At 42.7% G+C, this 26694-nt stretch overlaps 1 protein-coding gene across 1 annotated transcript in view; it reads left to right on the top strand.

Moving 5' to 3' along the window:
• The first annotated feature begins 2916 nt into the window (after positions 1-2916).
• LOC310855430 (thrombospondin type-1 domain-containing protein 7A-like) overlaps positions 2917-26694 on the top strand; it is a 130350-nt gene continuing 106572 nt past the window's right edge. Inside the window, exon 1 of the mRNA XM_083760435.1 lies at positions 2917-3430. Within this exon, the coding sequence (XP_083616561.1) occupies positions 3283-3430 (148 nt within the window). The 5' untranslated portion in view covers positions 2917-3282. The remainder of the gene's footprint in view (positions 3431-26694) is intronic.

The following is a 26694-nucleotide window of genomic DNA, read 5'->3' as shown; positions in this document are numbered from 1 at the left end:
TATGACTGGATCATGTGCTGACTAATAAAGTATTCAATCAATCAATCAATCAATCAATCAACATAAGTAACCTTGGTACTGGACTGAACGGTTTGCGGAGCGGTCTTGATATCGGAAGGTCGCTAGTTCCTATCCCTGGACCGGCACGTTACAATTACCACCGCTGAAGTGCCCTTGAGCAAGGCATTGAACCCCTACCATGAAATGTTCTATGAGCAGGGCCTGGCTGTAAACAAGTTCTTGAGCTTAGTCCAGTTACCCTTGGTAAACATAGTAACTTTGCTTTGCTTTGCTTTGGACGTGATAGCTGACAGTAGGTGTCAAATGTTTCCAATGTTTCATCACAATTTCAATGATTCAATGATTTTTCCTATGAGCACACCTTTTTCATTGACTAGTCACTGCATTAGACTGTTTTGCTTAGTATTTTTCCACTCATAACCTCCGTTGTCATTGTCTTAAAGTGGTTGTTTTTACAGTAAATTTTGGTTTCTGGACAAATGAGGTTACATGATTAATGAGAGAACAGGATATATCTGGCTGCAGTCCTGAATATGAGAGAGAGAGAGAGAGAGAGAGAGAGAGAGAGAGAGAGACTGAGAGACTGAGAGAGAGACTGAGGTGCTATTTACACGAGGATGGTTTTCATATAAAACGTCAAAATAAAGTATCGTTTGCTGCTGTCATTTAGACGAGAACGGTGTTCTCAGGAGGTGAAAACGCAACGAAGTGAAACCACCTCCCAGAGTGGAAATCTTTGAGAACGCCGTTTCCTATGGTCTCCATATAAACAGGCAAAACGGTGAATCCGCAAAACTTATGACATCATGGCTCACGTTGGCTCACAGCGCATATGTTTATTACATTGATGCAGAGCCATATCATTATGATATAATGGAGTTCCTGAACAAGCCTCCCTCCTCGCCTACAAAGTGCTGCTCATCAGCGATGGTGAATGTAAAACCATGATGTAAATAAAAAGCCTTGTGATAGGCGGCAGCCGCGGCAGCAGCGTTTATGTAGCCTAATGTATTATAAAATATATACCATCCCGTGGCGCGCCCAGAGCAGTGTTGCGCCGCTTGCGTGAAGGGCTTCTTCTTCTTGTACGTGGGTGACCTGTCTATTTGGCAGCCCGTTATCGCCACCTAGCGACAGTATAGCATAATAGCACATCATATCATAACGTGTGCGTTCTCGTGTAAAGGGTAAGAAAAAATGAGAACGCAACGGGACTTTGACGTGTTATATGGAGATCGTTGCCGTCTAAAAGAGGCCTGAGAGAGAGACTGAGAGAGAGACTGAGACTGATGGGGTATTGCAATGGCATCATCATTCATTGTTGATTCATTTTATTGATGTTGATGACATTTTCATCGACAAGTTAGTTCAAAGATATTCTGATCGACAGGACATTTCATTCATGTGTAATTTTTTAGATGTTTAATGATCTAGGAAAGGGATTTTCCAATGAACGTCTGGAGGAAAACAGTTTTTGAAATGAAGTTCCATGTTTTTATTTTCTAGATAGGCTGTATTATATGCCTACTATAATTTTAATGACACCACATAAAAAATACTTTCTTTCCTATTAGTATAATGATCATTAGACTCAATACACAAGAACCCAATAATCCATCTCCAGACTCCCTCCCCAGTCAGAGTTTTAGCCGTATTTAAACCCACTGCCTTGTTGAGGGAATGAGGTGTGATTTTGTGTGTAGAAAAGCATGGCTGATTGAAAGTGCACTGACGTGACAGCTGATTGCAGCTGCTGGGGCGTTTTTCTTTTTTTTTCTTTTTTTTCTTCAAAATACTTTTGGTACTTTAAATGTAGGTTGCTGCCAATACTTTTGTACTTTTACTCAATTACATTTTTAAGACAGAACTTGTATTTTTATATTGTTGTATTGATACTTTTAAGTAAAACACATTGGCAACATATTTCTCTCAGCAACGCTTTCCTCTAATCTGTTTGTCTGTCTTCATGGTGGCTTGCTGTGCTGGGCTGTGTTGACGCAAAGCCCCACCCCCTACTACGGTGACCATTGCGTTCAAGAGTCACACGCACATTTGTGTCCAAATTAGGTTAAAGGATTATTAGGCATTGTAATCCATGTGATGATTTTATGGATTAACAAAGAGAGAGACAACACCCATTACTGTAAAGCAGCAGCAATCTAAACAAGCCTCAATTAAGGCACTCACTATGACTCTTCCCCCTCCTCTGTCTCCATCGTACCCCCCGGCACGAGTATAAACAACCCACCCTTCTCTTCTCACTGTCCCACTGGGACTCTCATCCTCAGCTTTATGCCCCTCCTCATCCCTACCCCCCACAACCAACCGTCACACCCCCTCCTATCCTCACTCCATGCGTTAATCTGCACTTGTCTCCCAGCTTCTCTGATCTTGAGAGCACTATGCGCAGGTCGGTGTGTGAGGGCTGCTGGGCTCCAGCAGTGCTGCGAGCCTGGAGAGAAGCAAGAGGAGGAAGAGGAGCATATTCATCGTTCCTCATGCCTTGGGCAAGAGAGAGGGAAATTAGAGAAATAGGAGGGGAGCAAAAGTGATACACGAGAGAAATGGAGAGAGAGTGTGTGAATGAAGGGCACATAAGAGAGCGAGAGAGGGAGGGAGAGATTGAGAAAGACGAGCGAAGGGCATAAAATAAAATAAACATGAGGGAAGAAAAAGGGCAACAGATAGAGAGGGAGAGAACAGGGTGGCACATGGAGAACAGCGAATGAGTGAGCGAATAGAGGGAGCGAGAGAGAGTGAACGAGCGAGGGAGAGAGAGAGAGAGGGAGGCGCACACACACACACCACACTGCAGACACACAGCCACTGTCACTGCTCCACAGCCAGGGGACAGAGGCACAACGGTAGCGCATGGATGCAGCAGCATGGAGGAGGGAGACTCTCTTGCTCATCTGCAGCTCAGTCCCTCTCACTGATGACCCCCACTACCCCCCAGGGACCTTCCTGTGAAGTTGGGGGAGAAAACGCGACAAGGAGCCGGGGAAGAAGAGGAGGTGGCAGAGAAGTGAGAGGAGAGTCACTCTCCCTGCCCTTCAGAAGACAGAAGAATTGGATTACTCCAGCAGAAGACTGATAATTGTACATCATATAATACTCTCTTACATGTGCACACATACACACTCACACATAACAACACGAGACACTCAAACTGGAACACTTTCACGCCTTGTTGCAGTAAATTGAGGCTTGTTTTGGTGACCTTCTGAACTGTGTGGATTTACTTTTATCCTGCGGTGGACCATGGAGCGAGGGTGGAGGGGTGGTGGGACCCTCCGCAAATGGACAGCAGAAAGCTCGTACCTTTTAGTGACATTGCTGCTGTTCTATGGCTCGTGGGAGGTTCACACACAGACGGATGACTGGAGGTCTGTCTACTTCTGGGAAACAGGTATTGAAGGATAAACATATCAAGCATTTGTGCTTTGTTGACATCATGTGTATGCCTTTTAGACAGTTTGACCACGAGAGCTGTGGTTGGAGTGGAGATCTATTTTGTCTGCCTCTACACAGTACAATCTAGTATTATAATTTAACTCTAAGATTGGTATCCGTTCTATATTTTTCTCATGAAAACGAGAACAGGGTCTTCTTGGGACATAGTCAAAAGGATGACAGCCCTAATTTCATGCTGACTTGTCTTGTGCCGGTCTGAAATTTTCATTTTTTAAGTATATGAGCCAACGTTGGAGAAGTTGAAAGAGGGTTGCACACATTAACTAAAAATGTACAGATAGAAATCATAGAACTGAGACGAGCAGTGTGTGTTCACTCCATACCGATTATGTGTGACACATACCATGCAGCCACTGTACTATGATCCATATTTCAATAGATTCAGTAGATATCTACCTCTCTCCCTGTCAGATGATGTTCGATGATTGAAAGGTAGTGCTGTGCGATAAATGATTAATAATGTGATAATGATTGATAGACAATGTAGCATCATATTGGGGCCATGGAGGTGTCGATAGAAACGGTACAATTGCCTTCATATTACTGATTATATTTACCACAGCAGAGATGATTCAGTGGTTGATTGTGGGTTGGTTCAACTGTATTCTGACGTTTATTGAACGTGTCCCTTCTGTTCTTCAACTTTATCCTTCATTGGTGTGTGATGTTTTTGAAATATGAAACTTTTTCACCCTTCCATTTACCGTAGAAGCCCACATTGAATCAACTTGTGTTGTGTATCACCCTGGGGCCAACTTGAAGATATTGCTCTTGTCATGTAGGGAGCTATCAGCAATGGTCCCACAACCAATTATGGCTCCCAAGACACAAAGTCATTTAGGAAAGCAGGGTCTATAGAGGATTTTGCACACAGTACTGAACATCTTGTAGAATATTGCCACTGGGCATTCAGAAAATGAATCTCATTGCTCTTTGAAAATGTATAGGAACTTTTTCTTCACTATGCATTAATTAGCCAATCTTTCACTGTGAAGCCCTCTGTTACAACATTGGAGGCGGTGGGGTGTTCATGAGAGATACCTTTCTCTCTCTGTCTGTCTGTCTGTCTTTCTCTGTCTCTCCTGTCTGAGTCTGTCTCTCTCTCTCTCTCTCTCTCTCTATCTCTCTCTCTCTCTCTCTCTCTCTCTCTCTCTCTCTCTCTCTCTCGATTTTCAATTCAATTTAAAGGAGCTTTATTGGCATGAGAAAACATACGTTTACATTTCCAAAGTGGAACAAAACAATCTCTCTCTCTCACTCACTCACTCACTCACTCACTCACTCACTCACTCACTCACTCACTCACTCACTCACTCACTCTCACACACACACACACACACACACACACACACACACACACACACACACACACACACACACACACACACACACACATTAAATCCGAGTCTGACTTTCCACACCTCCACCACTTCCATTCCAACCTTGAGTCCTCCTACTTACCCGTCCCAGCCCAGCGCCAGTCAAGGCAGCCGTGTATCTCCTGTGGCTCTGCATCTTTAAAGAGGATGTAGCTGAGTAAGGAGATTAAAGGAGCAGGGATTTAACAACCCAGGAAAGACAGCCCAGGGAGCAGACTGGAGAAAGAGGGAAGAAGGAGTGAGCGTTGCAGTCAGAAGGACTAACTTAACCTACATGTATCCTACTGTAGGTCATAGTGATTACACCTCTCTCCCACGCTACACTTCACTCCTCCCACGCCATACATGCCATCCACACAACCGAAAAGCTCAAGGCTCTGCGCTTTGATACCAAATGCAGTGTTTAGTCATTTGCGTGCTGCAGCTCAAATTCATAGTTTTTAACCCTGGTGCTAATATATGCCTCTTTTGTTTGACAATTGCTCTCAAAAGTTTGAAAATCACACGGGGCATTATTCTCCCCCCCCCCCCCCCAATTCCAGTGCTATTCATCAAAATATAATTATCCACGAACATAATTTGCATTATTTTTCTTGTACATCGAAGCTTGTTTATAAAAAGAATAAAAACTAATGTGATGCGGAGATGGAGGGAAATTTCTCATGGCAAGCAGTACTGTGATGTTGTGAATATTGATGAGTCTTGCTGACATACAGCCCCCCTCTTCGAACTGTGGGGAATTGGGTGTGTTTTGCTTTTTATTAGCTTCTATGGAAAAGATGATATATCTGTTTCAGGAGTTGAGACACTCTGGCAACGTTTTATTTTTGTTCCTCTGGAGACTATTCAAATGAGGCAGATATAGAGGCACACCGGGTTATATTGTGCATTGATGGTGATGTCTCTGAAGGTGGCGGCGAGGATAACTGGAGGAAAATAGGATGGATGATTACCACCTGTGATGACGGCACTGGTGATGATGGTGATGGCGATAACGATGTGCCACAGTTGTTTAGGAGGCGAGTTTGTCTCCTCGTTTAAGGATAATTTCCTCGCCATTCTTGCTTGTCATTCCTTCTCAAGTTTGCACTTGGGCTCTGACCCCCCGTTCTCTGAGAGAGAGGAGGGGGAGGGGTAACTTGATTGACATACCACACAGCGACTAAGAAACCATGAGTAAGAAACCATTAGCAATTAGCATGGACTTCTACCCAACTCATTTTCAACATAAGTCCACGTTTTTGAAGTGCAGGGGCGAGGCAAAATGTGGAAAGTTGAGAAAAAGGAACAAAGCGGAAAAATAACGTGTGTGTGTGTGTGTGTGTGTGATTTCATTTAATACGATTACGTTTAACCACTTTCAGCCACCTGATACCCCTATTTTGGTTATGTAATTTTCATTATTGTAAAAACATTTAAAAGATTTAACATTGTAATTGGCTATGCCTATTAGCCGGGTCCTTGGCAGTGTTCATTTAGAAGAGTTAGTAGAGCGAGTATCTGCATGGCGCACAGGTGCACGCACCCATGCATGTACAAACTCAGGGAGCCCTGAGTACAAACTCAGGGCTGAACTTTCAATACTTCAGTCACCAGCAGTTGTCTCCGTGTCCGTCCGTGTGTCAGTCCATCAGTCTGTCCATCAGTCTGTCCGTCCGTCCTCCATCTGTGAGCATCTAATCTCAGACACTGTTGGACCAATTGGCGTGGGACTTTGCACTCTCACTTCCAGTAGGCCAAGGACGCTTCACATTTTGTCAAATAGGCTACATGGTGGCGCTTTAAATAGCCGTTTCACGTTTTGGGCTTTACCTCTCGAATCGTTGGTCGAACAATCAAATCTTCAAATCACTTTTTGCTGCTACCTTTGCTGCAACTGCTACTATGTCAACTACCTATGGCTACTGTATCAAGATGTTTCAGTCATATTTTTCTGGTTCAATTCCAATTTGACTGACTTCCAAAAGTTTTTTGACCCTGAGTGGGAAATCCGGCCTGCACCACGAGGTTTAATTTCATTTATAGGTCCATTTATGTGTCCACATTCACATATAAATGATTAGTGCAGTTGTCGATTAACACAGATTAATACATTGGATGGAATTCAATTCACTCTTAACCCATTCTGACCGGGCACCCATTTTGGTGTCAGCATCATGTTATGCTTTAGCTATTGAAAAATAGCAGATCTACAAGCTCATATCGCGCCACCGAGTGGCGCGATATGAGCTTGTAGGTCTGCTATTTTTGAAAAATCGAAGAGCGACTGACATTTCTAGAATCTGATCTCAGGTCAGAATGGGTTAATCAGACCAGTGTGTGTTCAGTGGAAACCTCGTGTGAATCTGATCTCAGGTCAGAATGGGTTAAAATGATGGGACTTGAGTCTTGAGTAATGCATGCATAAACGGCAATCAGATCTGATGTTCCACTCAGCTGCTCACCCTATAACCACCCCTGGCCTCTATCAGCCACTGGGATCAAGATTATCCATCATTCAGATTACGTTGAAGCTGCCTTCAGCTTCTGATGAGTCAAATCCCATTTACTACTACGTACTGCTCGTCTCTATCTAGGCCTATTAACTCACCCTAGGCCTATTAACTCACCTGAGTCATGCACAGACAGTTCAGCTAATCACTTACCAGAACCACCGTGCCATTATGGCAAACATTGTGTGTGTGTGTGTGTGTGTGTGTGTGTGTGTGTGTGTGTGTGTGTGTGTGTGTGTGTGTGTGTGTGTGTGTGTGTGTGTGTGTGTGTGTGTGTGTGTGTGTGTGTGTGTGTGTGTGTGTGTGTGTGTGTGTGTGTGTGTGTGTGTGTGTGTGTGTGTGTGTGTGTGTGTGTGTGTGCGCGCAATTCACTTTTTTTCTGGATGAGTTTTAACTAAAACTAAGATGAGAGAACAAAATACTCCAGTTTTAGCTTCACTGCAATGGCTTCCTGTTGTTTTTAGAATTCATTGTCTCCCCTAGGCCGAAGGCATGGGGAGGGAGTATGTTTTGCACTCCGTCCGTGTGTGTGTCCCCGTGTGTGTGTCCCCTAGGCCGAAGGCATGGGGAGAGAGTATGTTTTGCACTCCGTCCGTGTGTGTGTCCCCGTGTGTGTGTCACCTAGGCCGAAGGCATGGGGAGAGAGTATATGTTTTGCACTCCGTCCGTGTGTGTGTCCCCGTGTGTGTGTCCCCTAGGCCGAAGGCATGGGGAGAGAGTATATGTTTTGCACTCCGTCCGTGTGTGTGTCCATCCGTCCGTCCGTCTGTGTACAGCTAATCTCCGGCACCGTTAACACCCTGAGCGCACAGGACGAATTTCACCGTCTTTTCAATTAGTAACGCCCAGCGCACAGGACGAAGATTGATCAAAAGGACGGAGGTTATTGATATCAAAACCGATCTCATCGCTCCACAGGCTGGGAGCGTCTGTTGCGCAACAACAGTGGGATGTCATCGAAAATGTTCCCCCCGTGTTTAGCAAGACCGAAAATCTTAAATTGTTAATTACTCTTGATCTAACTCATTCCGTCCAATTCTAAGCAAAGATTATGTGTTAGACGGCCCACCGTGGTCCCGTCGCTAGTCGCGGTAGAATTAATCATACCTCCCGTTGTTGTCGATCGCCTCTATGTTTTGGCTACATCTAACTGCATCGGTAAAAGTGCTCCGGTGCTATAAATCGCTGGGCGCTATTTGTAAAACACATTTGTTGATATTACTCCTCCAGATTCTGTCCAAAATCCCGGTAAATCATTACACAGTATCTCTATAGTCATGTATTCAGGACGGATCTGTCCGATATTTCATATTCCATCCCACCCTTTTCACATTGGCCTGTTATAGCACCACCAACAGGTGGATTTTTGCGAAACACAACAAAATGCCTCAAATCATCCAATTGCCATCCAAGGCCTAAGAAGAAATGGCACCCTTTTCACATTGGCCTATTATAGCACCACCAGGAGGCTACAACCTGACCTGCCCTGGTGGAGACTTTATCTAGTTTTAAAATTATTTTACTTGTTTATAAAGCCTATGTAGACATTTTTAAAGCACAGCTCAATATCTACTTCTACACTCTTGCTTTTCAGTAGATCTTTTAAATTCTTTGTTGTTATTCATGTCCTCACTGTATTTCATTACTGCTATTATTTTAATGTTTGTTGCCTTGCTTATATTTTATTTAACTCCATTTCTCTGTAAAGCAGCTGCATTTCATGTCATGAAAGATGCTGTACAAATAAAGTTTTATTATTATTATTATTATAATAATACCTGTGTTGGCTTAAGAACAGCCAAAGTAACACACACACAGGCGTGTGAGGCGGCTGTACTGTACTGTACTGTACTGTACTGTACTGTACTGTACTGTACTGTACTGTACTGTACTGTACTGTACTGTACTGTACTGTACTGTACTGTACTGTACTGTACTGTACTGTACTGTACTGTACTGTACTGTATCCCCTCTCTCTTTCTGCCACTTATTGGCTCATGTGGCGCACCCGTTATGCAATGCTCAGACAATCACAGCGCAGAATGCGTCTGAGCATTCTGTCCACACATTCTGAGGATACATTCTGAGGACGCATTCTGAGGACACAATCTCTAGAATTAGTAGTTAGATACAAAATAAGTGATTCAAACCAGGAAAAGACAACATTTAAGCCATATACAATAATACAACATGCAAAAGCCCAGACGTCTAGTCTCATATCATAATGTCGATATAACATTGATATATTGCCCAGCCCTAGGGTGTAAGCACATTGACCCCTCACTGTAGAAACAATGGAACCCCCTGTGCAGTTACGTTGCTACAGTTCTATCCAGCAATACATACCTTGTAGTGCTTTGGTCCCACAGTGCTATGTGTCACCAGGCTCCCGCTGATGTCACCCATCAATGAGAGGGGACAGTGTGACTAGCACTGACAGGCCATTGTTACTAGAATACATGTCTGCCTTAACAATGGCCCGAGCACTGAATGCTGTCTCCCTCTCCTACAATCACCTGCTATTACGGCAAATACCATGAGTGGGCCATTCAAAGGAATTAGAACAGGTAGAGTGGGTTCACAAGTCCAAATCCGTAAGCCAAGGTCATTGTTACTGTGGCGTAACAACCTTAGACAAACTAACAACCTTAGGTTGTACTTATTGTATTCTGAGGTTAAGGTAACATAATACAACTTATACAAGCCTAGTTAACATTAACAATTAACTAACTGAGCACTAGCTACAAGTTACTGTACAACCTCTAAGATTTATCTCCTATATTTATATGGGGTAATGATGATCTTTTGAATGTGTGTATTACAACCACAGCAATCTGGGAAGCCATCATTTGCCAGATTTTTGGGAGAGAGATTACAACCACAGTGACTCTAGGATTTAAATTGTAATGTATTGTAAGCTCTATATGACATACAGTACAGACAGTTTGAGAAACAAAGAAAGTAACATGTTGGGTCATCACAAGCCACCAGAACAGCAACAGCGTGCCTTGGCATTGATTGTACAAGTGTCTTTATTTATCGGTACTTTTATATATGTCATAGGGTCACAGGTATCGTGACAGTGTTTGCTGGCCAGCGCTAGCCTTTTGCTCCAATCTATCAACGTCCTTTTCCTTCACAGTCTTGCTGTCTCATTTCCCCACAAAGTCCCTCATTGACGTACCTTCATTAGTCACTTTCATGAGTTGAGTAACCCAGGTAACCCACAAGAATCTGGTCTGTATCAATCAAATCCAACACAGATGATTTCTTAAATTGACAGTGAGATATTTACATCCCATTATTGAATTTACATCTCATTAGAAAATTATGATGTTCATATTGGATCTTAACAATGATTAGACTAGGAGAGTGCATGTATTTGCACCATTTAACTCTCAAATCAAATGGTCATGTGTCTTTGTAATGAGGGGTTTGTGCTCTCTGAAACTTATATCCCTCTTCATGTAGATGTTGAGGTGCTCTTCTTGCTGACGCAGTCTGATCATGTCTTGCGTTGACATTCTCAGTCACCTGAGGAAGAGTTGCTCACATTACATATCACATTAAAGCATGAGCATCACTGCATGTCACTGAATGTGTACATTCACTGAATGTACACATTCAACCACAACGTACAGGTTTTACACACTGTGGGAATTGCTTTACCCAAACACAGTAAATCTTTTCCCACAACGTGCCTTACTGTGAGATCTCCAGTGAAGACTTTGTGTGGTTATAAAGCCGTTACAAAGCCGCGGGCGACCTCTACGACTTCCAGTATGCCATGCTCTTTCTTCAGTTTCATCCGTAAATAATATATAAACTGCTTCACAACAGTGCTGGTTTCACCAATGCTGGTGCAAGTAAAAAATATAGGTGTGGTAATGTTACTGTATGGCAGCAACACACTTCATGTTCTGGCCCCTACACTGTCCCAGTGGGACTAACATTTAGTTTGCTGCAGGGAGTTTCTCGTTGACACTATGATAATATGATGTGATGACGGTAATGATAATCTATTGGAAATGGCACTGCGTTTACTGGCTTCGCTGACCAGGGAAGTAAAATTCTTCATTGAAACTTTACATGTTTATGCACACATCTGGTTTAATCACATTTTGAATGCATGCAACCTTGAATTGATGGTGTTATGGTATTGGAGAACAGTGCATTTCAATCAATGTTTTCATTTTTTCATGTTCTTCAGGACATGCATGTCCTCACTGTCATCAGCCTGACAGAAATGAATAGTTGCTGTCAGGCAGAAACTGTGTCTCCATATTCAAACTTTTTATGTTTTTTCGTAAATTGATGCCCTATTTCAACAGTGTATCACAAAAGGGAAAATAACAGATCTGCAAGCTTAGGTTTCGCGATATGAGTTTGTCTTGAGCTTGTCCGGTATTGTCACTATTTTAATGTTGTTTTTTAATATTAAAAAACATATAGACATACGAGGTTTCCACCGGACAGCGACGATAATTTATGCTGGCTGAGTGGCTGTCAAACTGGAATACTAGAAAATTCCTGTGTGTGACTGAGGGGGTTATCCTAAACACAACTGAGCCACATTATCTACAAACCTAACAAATCTGCCTATAATAAGGGTTAAAGTGTTCAAATGCTATATTCATACTGTCTTTGTGAATAAATAATAAATAAGGCCATGGGAATATGTAAATGATCACATAGCATTCGTCGTTGCCCTCTTCATCCAATCTCAGGCATTAACTATGAACTTAAGCGAATAGAGGTTGGACTGAATTAGTTATATTTTTGCTAGAAACAGACTGTATCAATATGGTATATGAGTGACTGACGGTTGCAAACGATACAGAGACACCTCCCTGACAATAACGCAGAGACAGCTTGTTTATTTTTGGACCACAACGCTGATATGAAACGATTTTAAGATGACCCCATGTTATTCTCCTTAGAGAAATTACTTCCGTGAACCAGGCAGAACCAAAGGATGAGCGAGTGATGTCAGGACTTCGGCGCTCTATAGCTCTTGAACCATAGGTCGTACAATCAAGGACTCCCTTGAATGAATCCCTGGATTTCTTGTATCATGATGGAACTCCCCATTTAGGCTTGTGAGTCATGTGATAATGACCATCGATATACTCTACACCGTTTGCCTGTAATTGCCTTGTCACATTAAGAGCGGGGCCTATTTCTTCACATGTTGAGGGGCCTCTACAGAGCGCAAATCCAATTCCACTTTCACTTCTGCCCATAGGTTAGGGCACAAACTCAAACTATTTCAAATCCAGCTTCCTCGTGTCCTGACGGCTCCAACCAATAACTGAGAGTCCTAGCCACACTGAGAAGCACACTTTTCTAGTTCATAACTAGGCAAGTTACATTATGCACAAATGGTCTTGTACAGGTGTACATACAGTATAATATTTTTGAGGGGCACTAGCCCCTCCTATGCCCAGCTTTGTGTGTTTGTGTACCACATTTGAGATGATTTGATTGGCTGAGCATCTTTGTGTGTTTGTGTGTACCAAATTTGAGATGAATTTGATTGGCTGAGCAGCTTTGTGTGTTTGTGTGTACCACATTTTAGATGATTTGATTGTCTGAGCAGTGTTGTGTGTTTTTGTACTGTGTACCACATTTGAGATGATTTGATTGGCTGAGCATCTTTGTGTGTTTGTGTGTACCAAATTTGAGATGATTTGATTGGCTGAGCAGGGTTGTGTGTTTGTGTACTGTGTACCACATTTGAGATGATTTGATTGGCTGAGCATCTTTGTGTGTTTGTGTGTACCAAATTTGAGATGATTTGATTGGCTGAGCAGGGTTGTGTGTTTGTGTGTACCAAATCACTTGTGTGAAGTTCACACAAGTGATTTTTATTTATTTATTGTCGATGCTTTTGTGGGGTTATATTTCTGTTTGTACTTAATAGTACCTTTTGTGTTTACTGTTATTTTTTTGAGGGGTGCTAGCCCCTCCTATGACCAGCTTTGTGCATTTGTGTGCACTCCATAGCGATGATTTCATTGGCTGAGTGCAGAATGTGAGGATAAAAAAATGACGGACACCAATTGTGATTGCCCAGAATGTGATTATGTATGATCATGTATGATGATAAGAGCACACCTCACTTCACACAAGTGTGATTTTTACTTTTTACTAGTGTTTTTGGTAAATCTGAATTATTTACTGAATATCCTAATGAATTCATGTTCTCCTCAATTATACGACAGAAATTGCATCATTTGCATTTGACTTGATTTGGGGAAAGAAATACATTAAATATTATAATACTGAATTAATGCCCTTGCATATTGCATCTATGCCCCGAGGAAAACACTTGGAAGTAACTACAATGTAAATACCTACGTATTTCCAATGTTCCCCGACTGGCATCATCTCATTAAATTCATGCCGTCATTGGCTGGCCACGATATTGATGTCCCAAAGTGTTGTGGGGTCTAAAGTAGTCCATAATGTTGCTGTGACCGTGGAGAAATCCTTGACTTGAATAGCTCGGTAATAAATAGTACTGTACCTGTGTGCACTAAATGAGCCTGATGTCTAAATTGAGCCAAAAACAAACACGTGTCTGACTCAGTCAGCCCAGCGCCAATGGTGAAAAGCTACAGCTGTGGGACTTGTGCCTGGTAGTGGTATCATCCCAGCTGAGAACAACCTTTGGAGATTCCTTCCTCATTTTAGCAAGTGCATTTTCATATGACCCCTTATGACCCTTATTAGCATAGCACCTGAGGGCAAACGAGGCTGTGCAATGTAATTGGCTAGCCACCCTTTAAATTCCTTAGCAACTAGGCTACACATTTAGGCCATGCATATCAATGAAGGTAATTTCCTTGGGAGTTTCATTGTTCATTAAGGAACAAGCTGATGGGTTTCTTTTAATCATTGTGCCAGCATTTTTGTTTTTATTTCCAGTTACTTGGAGCCACAGTGAAGGCTAATTGCATCTGTTGTGTATGACTTGCCCTATAGCCACCAGAAACTGAGCACTCAGCTGGCTGTAGACTAGAGCCTTCCTCAGAAAAGGGCATCAACAGAGCTAATGGGCATGGCGTCAGCGTCTTTCTGTCTGGAAAATAAAGGAAGGTTTGTAAAGTTTTGTTTTGTTTCAGTGTGTAATGAGTTTGGAGGGTTGTCAGGAATTCACTCAATTCAGGAACATTCTTCAGGAACAACTCATGAGTCATGTCTAACACATTCCACATTATAATGTGACTTTGTGCATGTGTTGGCAGCGCAGTATATCATTTTTGACCAAGATTGATCTGTTTTATGGCTTTGCAGAAGCCCTATGCTACCCTTATTGGCTTTACTCCAGACAGGTTTGAATGTTTTATAATTGCCAAACCGTTCAATCAGTGGAGAGGGATAGAAGAGCAGTACCAATGTTTGTGGCTCTGCTAGTTAAATGGCAGAGCTTATGCTAAAACCTGGCTGTTAGGGAGGGATATAGTTTACTTTATTTAGAATGACATGAGAGTATACAACCATGAACCTACTTCATTCAAACAGATCCTAAGGTAATTCAGACCGCTGTGATTTTTCTTCACAACGTTCTAACGCTTAATTTATGTTCTGTAATATGACAGTGTCGCAGGCCAGAAATGACAGACCTACAAGCCCACAATGTGTCGTATAAATCTGACTTAAACGCTTTCACCTTGTTGTGAATCTTTGGTCTGAATCAGGCTGAACTAGAAAAAGTGCCCTTCTGGGCAGGATAGGAATGTAGGACATTGCAGCTTGCCTTCATCTAGTGGTTGGATAAAAGGGCAACAAAAGTAAATTATCCACAGCTCCGTGCAGTTAGAGGTAAAAACACTTTTCGGCCAGTTATAGTGCCACCTTGAGGCTGAGTTGAAATTGTTCATGTGGCATTTCTTCCTCGGCCTAGTGGGAATGTGCGTGCACAATTTCACGGAAATCACGCGATGTGTTCATGATTTGCAGCATTTTGTTTGAAACTGAGCACTCCTGTGAACTTTGGAAGCCAATCTTAACCAATCAGGATGGAGTCTGAGAAATCTGAAAGACCCGTTTCGTTGAATGGCTCTAGAGAGACTGTGTACCAATTTGCGCGATGTTTGGACAAAATCTGTAGGTGTACTGTGCAAAAACTTGTTTTGCACAAAGCGGCCTCCTGGTGGCGCTATAACAGGCCGTTCTGGAAATTTTGGGGCAGAGGTTCATCGTTGGCATCCAGGGAGTGTGTGTGCAAAATGTGGCATCGACCGGGTTAACGGTGCCGGAGATTAGCTGCTCACGGACACACACACGGACGGACACACGGACGGACGGACGGAGTGCAAAACATACTCTCCCCCCATGCCTTCGGCCTGGTGGAGACAACAAAGTGTATTCAGTCTGTCACTGAGCCATAGACTATTGGCATACTTGCATACTATTTCTTTCACCCTGATTTATAAGCCTCAACCTGATATCAAAGCCATGTTGCTTGAGGAATGAGTATCTAATTGAATACCTTATTAATCTGCTCCAGTCAGTGCCATCTAGTTATGATACACTGGCAGTCTTTAGGGCAAATTTGTGGCAGAATTGTCTGGCATAATGAGCATAGAGGGCAAATTAGAATCCACAATATTTAATCATGCATGTAAAGTTTGATAGTAAGATTTGTCAAATTGGGTAAAATGGATAATCCAACATATTGCTGCGACAGAATCACTTCCCCTTTTAATCAAATGGTAACAATTTATATAATCATTTAAATCCACTTGTATTTGTCTGTTTGTTAAAAAGAAAAGATTAACATATTGTGCAGGTATCGAAGAGATTGCTGGCTTGCTGAATTAAATACTATAAGATAAGCTATTTTTTCCCGGTTCTATATTGTGTATGAAATATATCTCTTACAAGCACACAAGAATGAGTCTTGTCTCAGATTGTTTGATCATAAAGCATTGCCAGTCTGTCTTTTCAAGACTGGCTATCAATTTGATAAATTGTTATGAGTGTGGGGGGAGAAAAGTAAGTTGTCCCAAATTTGCCCTAAAAATTTGGCAGTCTGTCATTACACCAAAAGTCAAAACAAGGACACAGTTGGGAGAGAGCGCTGGAGGACATGCAATTCCAGCTAAGCCACAAGTTGAAACACAAACAATGTGCAAGCCTATGTTGGGCTGGAACAAGCAATTCTGCGGTCTGGGAGTGACTTTCAAAACAGATCCTCGCCTCTCCTGAGAAATCTATAAGGCGGCTTCAGTGGGTTGAGAGGAATAGCTGTGTTGTCAGGGACCTCAGTGGCATTTACCTCAGTGAAAGGAGTCAGTGCTGCCTCCCCCTAATGCTATTACTATTAAGGCATTAAAGGCATAGAGATGGGGAATGCTGCTCAGGCGTAAATATTTACTATCTGGTGGTCTTGTCTCTTATCGTTCATGTCTGTAACCACCCATGCTGGTCTGTTAAGAGGATCGCAAGGTCTACTACTTGTTTCACTTGTTTATTTCACTCCAATGTCTGAAGAGTGAAGACCAATGTCGAAACTGATATCTTGGTTTGGTATATTGTGGGCACTGTGCTGTATATGCCCTGTTTTTATAGAATATTTATGTAGGCTAGACCTTTATGACCTAGATTAACTTCCTTTCATCAGATCATGTGATGCATCACTAATACAGATTGAAGTAATCTGTGTTTACATAATAACTACAGTATGGAATATAAGATCCCTGATAGAACTGGTACAGCACAGTATTATAGCTTTATTAATTTCACTTTATAGTAGACCGTATCTTACAATATTTTAGTCAACTCTTGATTTTGTGATTACTACTGACAGATATTTCTATTGAGAGCCTGAACAGACTGTATACATACTGCTGACCAAATTAACTTGAACTTCGTTGGTGACCATACGTTATTGGTATAGGTGAAAACAGTGCTTTGTGTGGCCCTAAACCACCTCGACAGGATGGTGGCTTTACGGTAATTGTCTCTGACAACATTAGCCAATGCCTGAACTGAAGATCTGAATTTTGTCTGTGGAATAATGCTGACTTGTGCATGTTTTGGGACCATAGAGTATCAGTTTTTGGCACAGATAAAGGGAAGAAAAACCAAAGCCAAATCGTTGTGACAATTGTAATGGACATTCGGGGGACTAGATTGACCACATCCATTGGCAGCTCCCAGTGGTGAGGGAGGGTTTGAAGGGGTGTTTCAATAATAATTGACACCTTGTTGGCAACAGGAATACATAAACTTATACTGTATATGCAAGGGAGTTGAGGGTGAGATAGTACACCATAAATCTACACATACAGGGCCTGAAATAAATAATGAGAGAAAGGGGAGGGGGTGGCTAATCACCAGTGACAATCCCCTGGATTAGAGAGGGTGGCAGATGGCCTCAGGCAGGGCAGGGCTTGCTGTACAGTATACTGTATGGGCATCCCAGTGGGTTGATCCGGTTCATTAACTCCTCGTTCTTATGCTTATATTATGTAGTAATCATTGCACTGTGGTCTGACAGTGACCACAAAATCATTCACGTGGCCACACTTCTCAATCCATTCTACATGGATGCCTCCGTCCCCCAAACCCCTAACTTGGTTCAGTCACCCGTCACTAGATCAATAGATCTATTTTTCATGGTTCATTGACAGCTCTGCTGAACTTGCCTCTACTCCTGCCCATCTATCCATCCTGCCTCTTCTGTTTCTAATGTTCTCTCTGTCTATCCTTCAGTCTCTTTATACACACATCCATTCTATTCATGCATTCATCCATCCAGCAGATACCCATCCGCAAACTCACTCATCCATCCATCCATCCATCCATCCATCCATCCATCCATCCATCCATCCATCCATCCATCCATCCATCCATCAATCCATCCATCTGTCTAATTATAACCCCTTTTCAGCCACCCATCAATCTACAGTACATGTCTACACACCCACACATCATGCACACGTATTACTATTCTGTACTCCTACGCATCCTTCGCTCACACTTTCCTCTCACTCTCCTGGTTGCTGGTGTATGCATGGTGTTGCCCTACGCTCCACACTAGGGCGGGCCAATTACCTGAACTGTTCATGTCGATTACTTAATTTATTATTATTTTGCAAATACAGACATTCATGAGCTGTGCTCTTAATGTGACGTTATGTCGAGAGTCTTATAATTTAAATTAAGTCACTGGTGCACAAATGCTGTTGGCCTGTTGCGTGTCCCCCCACTGTAGAGCGTGTGCATGTGCACATCTAGTTGCCGGGGTGGACCGGGGGTGTTTCCAAATCACCCAAATCACTGAATGCTCCTTTAAAGGTTTTATGACATTCATTTTCATTTATTTTTATTTTTATTTTTTATTTTAGGTTTTATGACCTCAATTACACCCAAAAAACCTGAACTTTGAACATTCAGTGGATTTTCTGTGGTCTGAAGTTTTCTTTGGGGTTTTTTGGGCCTTTTGAGCTACAATGAAAACAGGCAACACAGTGAAAACAGTGACATCTGCTGGCAAATCCCATTGACATATATGGGATTTGCAGTAAGTGATGTCACTTACTGCCGGCAAATCAGAGCACCTGTTTGAGCCAGAAAACCCCAGATCACAGAAAATCTACTGAATGTTAAAAGTTCATGTTTTTTGGGTGCAATTGAGATTAGAAAAGAAAAAGAACAATTCCAAAACTTTTTTTTTAATGTCACAACCTTTAATAAAGTTGTGTTGAACTCAGTTGAATCCAGTCAACGCAATGGGACTATTAATTAACAAACTATTATTGGATGATTTGCGTCACAACCAGGGGGGCCGTCAGACAGATATTTTGTGAAGCCACTAAGGAAATCGGGACTTCCTGAAAGTTCATATAATCATGGCCTGTTGTGGCGCTGTCATTGGGCCCAAAAAAAAACAATGTATTTGGGCCCAACTTCACCTAGACTGTATTACCTTAATAAACATGGTCATGAATACTTTCTGCTTCCAGTCACTAGTTTAAAGTCTCATTTCTCAAAAATAAAAATTATAATTGAAAATTATGGTCCCATTTATTAAAAAAGATTACCATAAAGTCGCGTATGTTCTGAGGGGCGTGGCTACCGTTACAGTCTATGATCGGGAGCCACCCCCTGTTCGAGTCAAAATAAAAACCAACGAAGAAGAAGGGGGGAAGTCCCGCCTCGTTGTCTGGGCCAGCCAATGACCAGCTGGGCCCAAACGGATCTAGAAAGTTGGCGATTTACAATTCAAGGACTGACTGGCTTCATTTTACGTCCATATCAGACCCGGAGAACGCTTTGTCCACATTCTTTTACAGTCTATGGTCACAACTCACAAAGCTTACATTTCACCTTGTTTAATGCACTGTATCGTTCTCTCACAGTAAAGTGACACACTCCATTAATCTTTCTTTATTGTGTGTGTGTGTGTGTGTGTGTGTGTCTATTGTCTACAAGCAAAGTTTAAATGTAATATCCTTGAGCAAGACTTTGAACGCCAAATTGCTCCAGGTTGTGCAGGTTGGTACCTTACATGGTTTCCTCTGGCATCTGTGCGTGCATGCGTGCATGCGTGCGTGCGTGGGCGACTAGTTGAATGTAATGCACAGGGCATACCTAACAATGGATGCCAAAAAAGCCAAAAGTTTCATTCATCCAAAGTCAATAAAAATATATTAATTAATTTAATTACTTCCTTTGAACGAAAACGCTTGTACTCGCAGGGAGCTGTCAGTGGGTGTTGTATAAGAGGCTCCGTTTGAGGAGGTCTTATAGTTTAGAGGATCTGTATCTTGCCTTATAAGCGTTGGGGGGAGGGAGTTGTGAATTAGTCAGTAACTTGAGCCTAGTGTTTTAGCCAAGTACCTCCTTCTTATGATTCCAAATACTTACTCGCAATATAGGATACTTACTGTATGAGATATTTAACTGCAGTATTGTTGTTCAGTGCTTCTGTGCGCCATACTTTATAGGGTGACGTGACGTCAACAACCATTATTGGTGATGTAACTAAGGTACGTTTCAAGGTCTGTATAGGGGGAGGGCATAGTGACGCGTTCAGTAGGATTTTGGCTTATTTGGGCGCCATCTTCCTGTCTACATGTAGGCTAGTAGGATAGGATGCTAGGCTACTTGGCTGCCAGTCTGTAGTTCTGTAGTTCGTAAGTTTGCTTGTCAGTGACGCTGGTGTGTACGCTGTCACTGCAGTACACCATCTTCCATCTCTCTACTACCTTTGACATGTCACAACTCTTCTACACTATGGCTCTGGATCGATGGTGGTATTATTATTATTCGCCGTTAGAAAATGTTCGGGTGTTCTGATCTGATAGCCGCCTCCCCCTCACAGTGTCAAAACAGTTCTAAATGTTTACATCTTATTTCGTCATCTGACACCCAAACCATACAGTGTTTATTTAAACAAAATAATCTACAATGGTGAATGGTATATGTCTCCACAGTGAGGCTGGAAAATGTAAAAGCAGCTGCCTACTAGCCTACTGGTAGGCAGGAAAATGGCAACCAGAATAACCCGTTCTGAGTAAAACTCCTCCCTATGCACTGGGCCCTATAAGGTCAATAACGGGTCTAAAGGATTTAGAATTGCAGAGAGCTCTAGGACTCACAGAAGCAGTCGTACACAGACAGCAGAGAGCTCTAGGACTCAGAGCAGAATGATGTCAGAACAGGCCAGCTCCATATATGGACACTGGGCAGGACCCCTCTCCACAGCCCGGGCAGAGGCCTTTTTGGGTCAGTTCTGGACAACCATGGGTCCGACCGACTCGACACCGGGCACTGCACCCCCTGTGGTGGGGTGGAATGCGTGTGTCGAATTTGATGATATTGTGATGTCACTATATCACTGTCATTTCGATTGGGCCTTTCGAGAAACCAAAAATACACAGCGAAGACATATTTCAATATTCTAACCACACCTGGGGGTCTATTAGAGCAATGTTAATTCCATAGACAAAACAGAAAAAGTACAAAAAGCACGGCTCTGTATTTTTCTTATTTCGTTTTTTGTGGCTTGTCATTTTTTCAGTATGTCTTGATTTGTGATAGTGATGTGTACATTGTCAATAAACATATCTTAAATATATACTGTAGCCTATAATAATCATGGCACTCCATCTTTAATTATGTTGCAGACCTAGATCTCTGAACTTTATGCCAATCTTGGCAGGAACTATTGTGTTGCTGTCCACAAATAGTATTCTGTCGCACGCGCACACACACACACACACACATTTGAATTATTTTATTTGGTCCACACTTTAAAAGGAAAATGCATAAGGACACAAACAGGGTGCAGTTATGTTACAATCACAAGCCTATGACACATGTCCACAAATAGTATTCTGTCGCACGCGCACACACACACACACACACACACACACACACACACACACACACTCATATTGTTGTTTAGATATTGACTAGTGTGTAAATATCAAAAGTTGTCCCTTATCTGTCGCCCTATACCTAAAAATATGTATCATGTATGCATAATACCATATTAATTTACTGAATCATATTCTGTAATACATTGATGTTCCTATGCACTGCAGGTATTAGCCATGGTTCACATGACGCTCGTACTTCACTAGCGTCATGGCGCAACTGCCTCCTGTTTTACGCGATCGCTACATTTACAGTCCAAACGTATATATAAACATTCCGATTTCAAATTTAAAGTACTCGCCACATGTGCCACGTGTGTTAGAAATTAGCTGGGACAGCGATTAGCATTGCTGCATCCCGCGTTGTTTAATAAAAAGCATTTTTATCCGAGCTGTTTTTTTGCTATTGGCTTTCAACTACGAGCCCCTATCGGCCGGGAGGAGTGTGGCACTCGGTGTGTTCGATATAGGAACGCTGACCGCACTGTCAATACAGACTAATAGGTGAGTGCGCTCCCGGTGTGCAACTGTGGATTTCCCAGCAATCGGATTCCCGATGCAGCAATGCTAATCGCTGTACCAGCAACTTTCTAACACCCGTGGCACATGTGGCGAGGACTTTATATTTGAAATCAGAATGTTTATGTACATGTTTGGACCACTACCACTACCACTATGCTAATGAATCCCTGTCATTTTAAGATTAGGCCATGAGAACACACATTGTGAAAGCAGACGACTAAATGTAAAGCGAGCTGCGCGGCCACGGCTGCGCTGTAAAGCCTTGATAAAGGGCCAACTCAGTGTTGATCTGTCCTTTTGTGGCGTCTTGGCGTACGCCCCTGAGTGGGCTCATTAAGGAACAAGCGGTCAGACAAGCTAGAGTACGGTAATTCATCATGACACGCGTGACCTCTCTCCTCTGTGCCAGAGGCTGTTGTGCGCTGTGCCCTTCCTCATTCTCAATAGACAGAATAGCTAGGGATATGTACATGTGAACTTTAACTCTGTCACATAATTTATTCATGATTAAGTGGTTAATTGCCATTGGCAACTGGCATTATTTCTCTTTTCTTTACCATTAATTTTGACTTATCTTTTTTATTCTTTTTACTTCAGTCTACAATACATATTTCCATCTCTGTGCTTGCTTTATTAGAAAAACGAATTAAACATTTTCCTATCTGAAATGATAGAGGCTGACCACACGCAATCAATTCTGACACTGTTCCCTTTCAGGGATGACTAACCGCTAGGGCAGAACCAGTCAGGTGACGTCGGCGCATGTCACCAGAGAATCACATAATAAAAGGTGGCATACATTTCTGCCGACCCCTGACATTACCACATGTGTATCAGACAGCATTCATTAGGTGTGCACGTTGAGGGACATTTTGAACATTTATTTGTTGATAAACAATAGAATTTCACAGATGTTTCACACAACGTACTGTATAGGCAATCCACCAGAGAGCTTTGAAGTCAAAAAAAGAAAATAACTAGAAAAAGTGCCCTTCTGGGCACAGGTCTCCACCAGGTTATCCACAGATCCGTGCAGTTAGAGGTAAAAACACTTTTCGGCCAGTTATAGCGCCACCTTGAGGCTGAGTTGAAATTGTTCATGTGGCATTTCGTCCTCGGCCTAGTGGGAATGTGGGTGCACAATTTCATGGAAATCACGCGATGTGTTCATGATTTGCAGCATTTTGTTTGAAACTGAGCACTCCTGTGAACTTTGGAAGCCAATCTTAACCAATCAGGATGGAGTCTGATAAATCTGAAAGACCCGTTTCGTTGAATGGCTCTAGAGAGACTGTGTACCAATTTGCGCGATGTTTGGACAAAATCTGTAGGTGTACTGTGCAAAAACTTGTTTTGCACAAAGCGGCCTCCTGGTGGCGCTATAACAGGCCGTTCTGGAAAGTTTGGGGCAGAGGTTCATGGTTGGCATCCAGGGAGTGTGTGTGCAAAATATGGCATGGAAAAACTTGTTTTGCACAAAGCGGCCTCCTGGTGGCGCTATAACAGGCCGTTCTGGAAAGTTTGGGGCAGAGGTTCATGGTTGGCATCCAGGGAGTGTGTGTGCAAAATATGGCATCGACCGGGTTAACGGTGGCCGAGATTAGCTGTTCACGGACACACGGACACACACACGGACACACGGACGGACGGACACGCGGACGGACGGAGTGCAAAACATACTCTCCCCACATGCCTTCGGCCTGGTGGAGACAATAAAACTGCAATGGTAGAGCTACTTGAAAACATCAGCTGTGATCTCTATGTTTACATTGTCTCCTTGGATTTTTCTGGACTGTCTTTGTTGTTTGTCGGTCTGAAAGCCCAGCGGACACATTGAGGAAACAGAAGAACAAGACGACTTCTTCCCTTAGGCAACAAATAATCCACCAGCACAGAGAGCTAGAGATCTATAGGAGAAGGGTTTTGCTCTTGTGCTGACATTGAACCCATGGTGAAACAAGCTAAGTAGGCTAGATCACGTTAGAAGTGCGGTCTGAAAAATAAACACAAGTGTCTGTGGTTCATGTAGGGCATGCTACTGCTGTGATTCAAACTTTCTTTCATTGTATTCGGGATAGGTCAAATAAACGGTTGTGCCAGTTATTGAGTAATAGGACAAACAAGACAAATCTGTCTCATTTCTCTGCTTGTATTAACCGCAGTTTGTATCTCTTTGCCAAGTGGATTTAAACCCCCATCTACTGTACCTCTGTTTAACTGATTAAAACCGGGAAAGCATCCGTGTCATTTAAAGTTCTTTTACTTTTCGTTGGTTATTAAAAAATAGCAGATCTACAATACATTCTCACAGCGTGTCAAAAAGTGAGCTTGTACATCTGCTATTTAAAAATAATAATCTTTGAAGTGTTTGAAAAATGCTGAGTTTGAGAACTAATAATTTAGAAGGCATCTTTTTGTAGAATCTGCCTTAGGTCTTAAGCCAGGGTTAACAATTAATTTACTGTTTATTAGCCCCAGACGTCATTATGTTTAACAGGCCCCCATCTAGCAACGCAGCGGGATGAGTGAAGAAAATAAAGCAAATAAGGAAATTAAACAAGCTCCATATCCCTGTATACCTGAGCCCACTGTATCTTGGTATGTCATTATGAGTTCCCATCAAATGTCAGCAGCTGCGGAGCGCACAGTCACACCCAGTCCTCCTACTCCATTCGCAGCGTGCCTAGTAGCTGCGCTAGTTGGCACTCGGATTTAATGAAGATTGTGTGCACGTGTGTGAGAGTGCATGGATTTTTTCCCCCTTGCCTTTTCCCCCCTTGAGAGCACAGCCTCAGGATTATATAGCTGTCACAGCTGTCAATCAAAACTCCAGCCCACCCCCCGCCCCTCCCCACACACACACCCACCTTATATGCACATTTTTTTCCCTGTGTGCTGCCAACAGCTGTAGCCATGGCAACAGAGATAGTATGATGATGTATTTATCATCACTGTCGGGTGGAAACCGTGTATGTCCGAAACTGTTACTTTTCAGGAAGTGGAAAAGGGAATTTGTGTTACAACTAAGAGATACAATGGAGTTATTAGTTCTTCTTAATATGTTTCATTGGTTCAATATTTATAAAACCCACAGACAAAATAGCCAATCTATAAGCTCACAAGGCGTTGCGATGCGTTGTGAGCTTGTAGTGGTATGACAAAGTAGGGCATTCATTTGTTGAAAAAGTTGAAACATGGAGATACAAGTTTTCTGCCCCCAAAATGTCAAAAGCTGTGGCCTGCTACCTGTGGTCCAACCTGTCAACTGCTGCTGACAGAACACACTTGACACAAGTCTGTCTCATGCATAATTATGCTCTTGTGTAGCGGAAGGCTTTTATATAAATTGGCGTCTAAAAGCTCTGTGAGAATGCTGTACAATGTAAGAGTGAGATTGATATTATTTTTGAGTGGTGCAACCACTCCCTTACGGAGCTATGTGTGTGGGTGGGTGGCTGGCTGGGTGGGTGTCTGGGTATGAGCACGAAAACAGCTTGGTTGAACCGGGCCGGCACCCTGGGTGCGTTCCTGTGGGTCTGGAACTCCCCCACACCCCCCCACCCCCAGTTGCACCACTTTGTATTTATTGAAAATTGTCAGATTGTGTGAGCTGATGTTTTCCTGAAAGTTTGAGTGACCCATAAGCTGTTCTGTGATATCGTCTGCTGTCGCATAGGGTGAGTGTGTGTGTGTGTGTGTGTGTGTGTGTGTGTGTGTGTGTGTGTGTGTGTGTGTGTGTGTGTGTGTGTGTGTGTGTGTGTGTGTGTGTGTGTGTGTGTGTGTGTGTGTGTGTGTGTGTGTGTGTGTGTGTGTGTGTGTGTGTGTGTGTGTGTGTGTGTGTGTGTGGGTGTGTGTGTGTGTGCACTACAGCATGTGTGTGAAATGTAGGTCAGTGCTGTTGTTGTTTGTGCCCTCCAGTCAGACTCTGGACGATGTGAACTGGTGCGTTGATGCTTGTACATGCACACGTGTGACGGCCTGACACACCCTTCCATCGATTTACAAGATCTACTGCTTTGCCACTACCGCAGTTTTTCCAGTATATAAAAAGGGCATTAACCTATACTGGTGATGCATGTAAGTCACAGTAATGAGAGCCTGTGTATAGGAGTGGTATACAGGAGGTACCACCAGCACTGTGTATAGGAGTGGTATACATGGAGGTACCACCAGCAGTGTGTGTGTGTGTGTGTGTGTCAGCACTCTGTCTTTCAGAGTGGCTGCTTCTCTGATGAAATCTGTCCCTTGGTAACTTACAAAGTATTAATATCATTAAGACCTGCTTGTACATGCTCGGCAGGCAGTCTCTCTGGGTGACTACTGAGTCTCCTGCCTGCAACACTGTGTTTGTCTTTGAAGAACCGTCATTTGCTTATAGCCTATGATGATATAATGATTTCTATGTTTGCG

The sequence above is a fragment of the Protomyctophum parallelum genome (genome assembly GCF_964188405.1).
Source record: "Protomyctophum parallelum genome assembly, chromosome: 3".
NCBI classification, from domain to species: Eukaryota; Metazoa; Chordata; class Actinopteri; order Myctophiformes; family Myctophidae; genus Protomyctophum; species Protomyctophum parallelum.
This window is presented reverse-complemented; position numbering and strand designations above follow the sequence as displayed.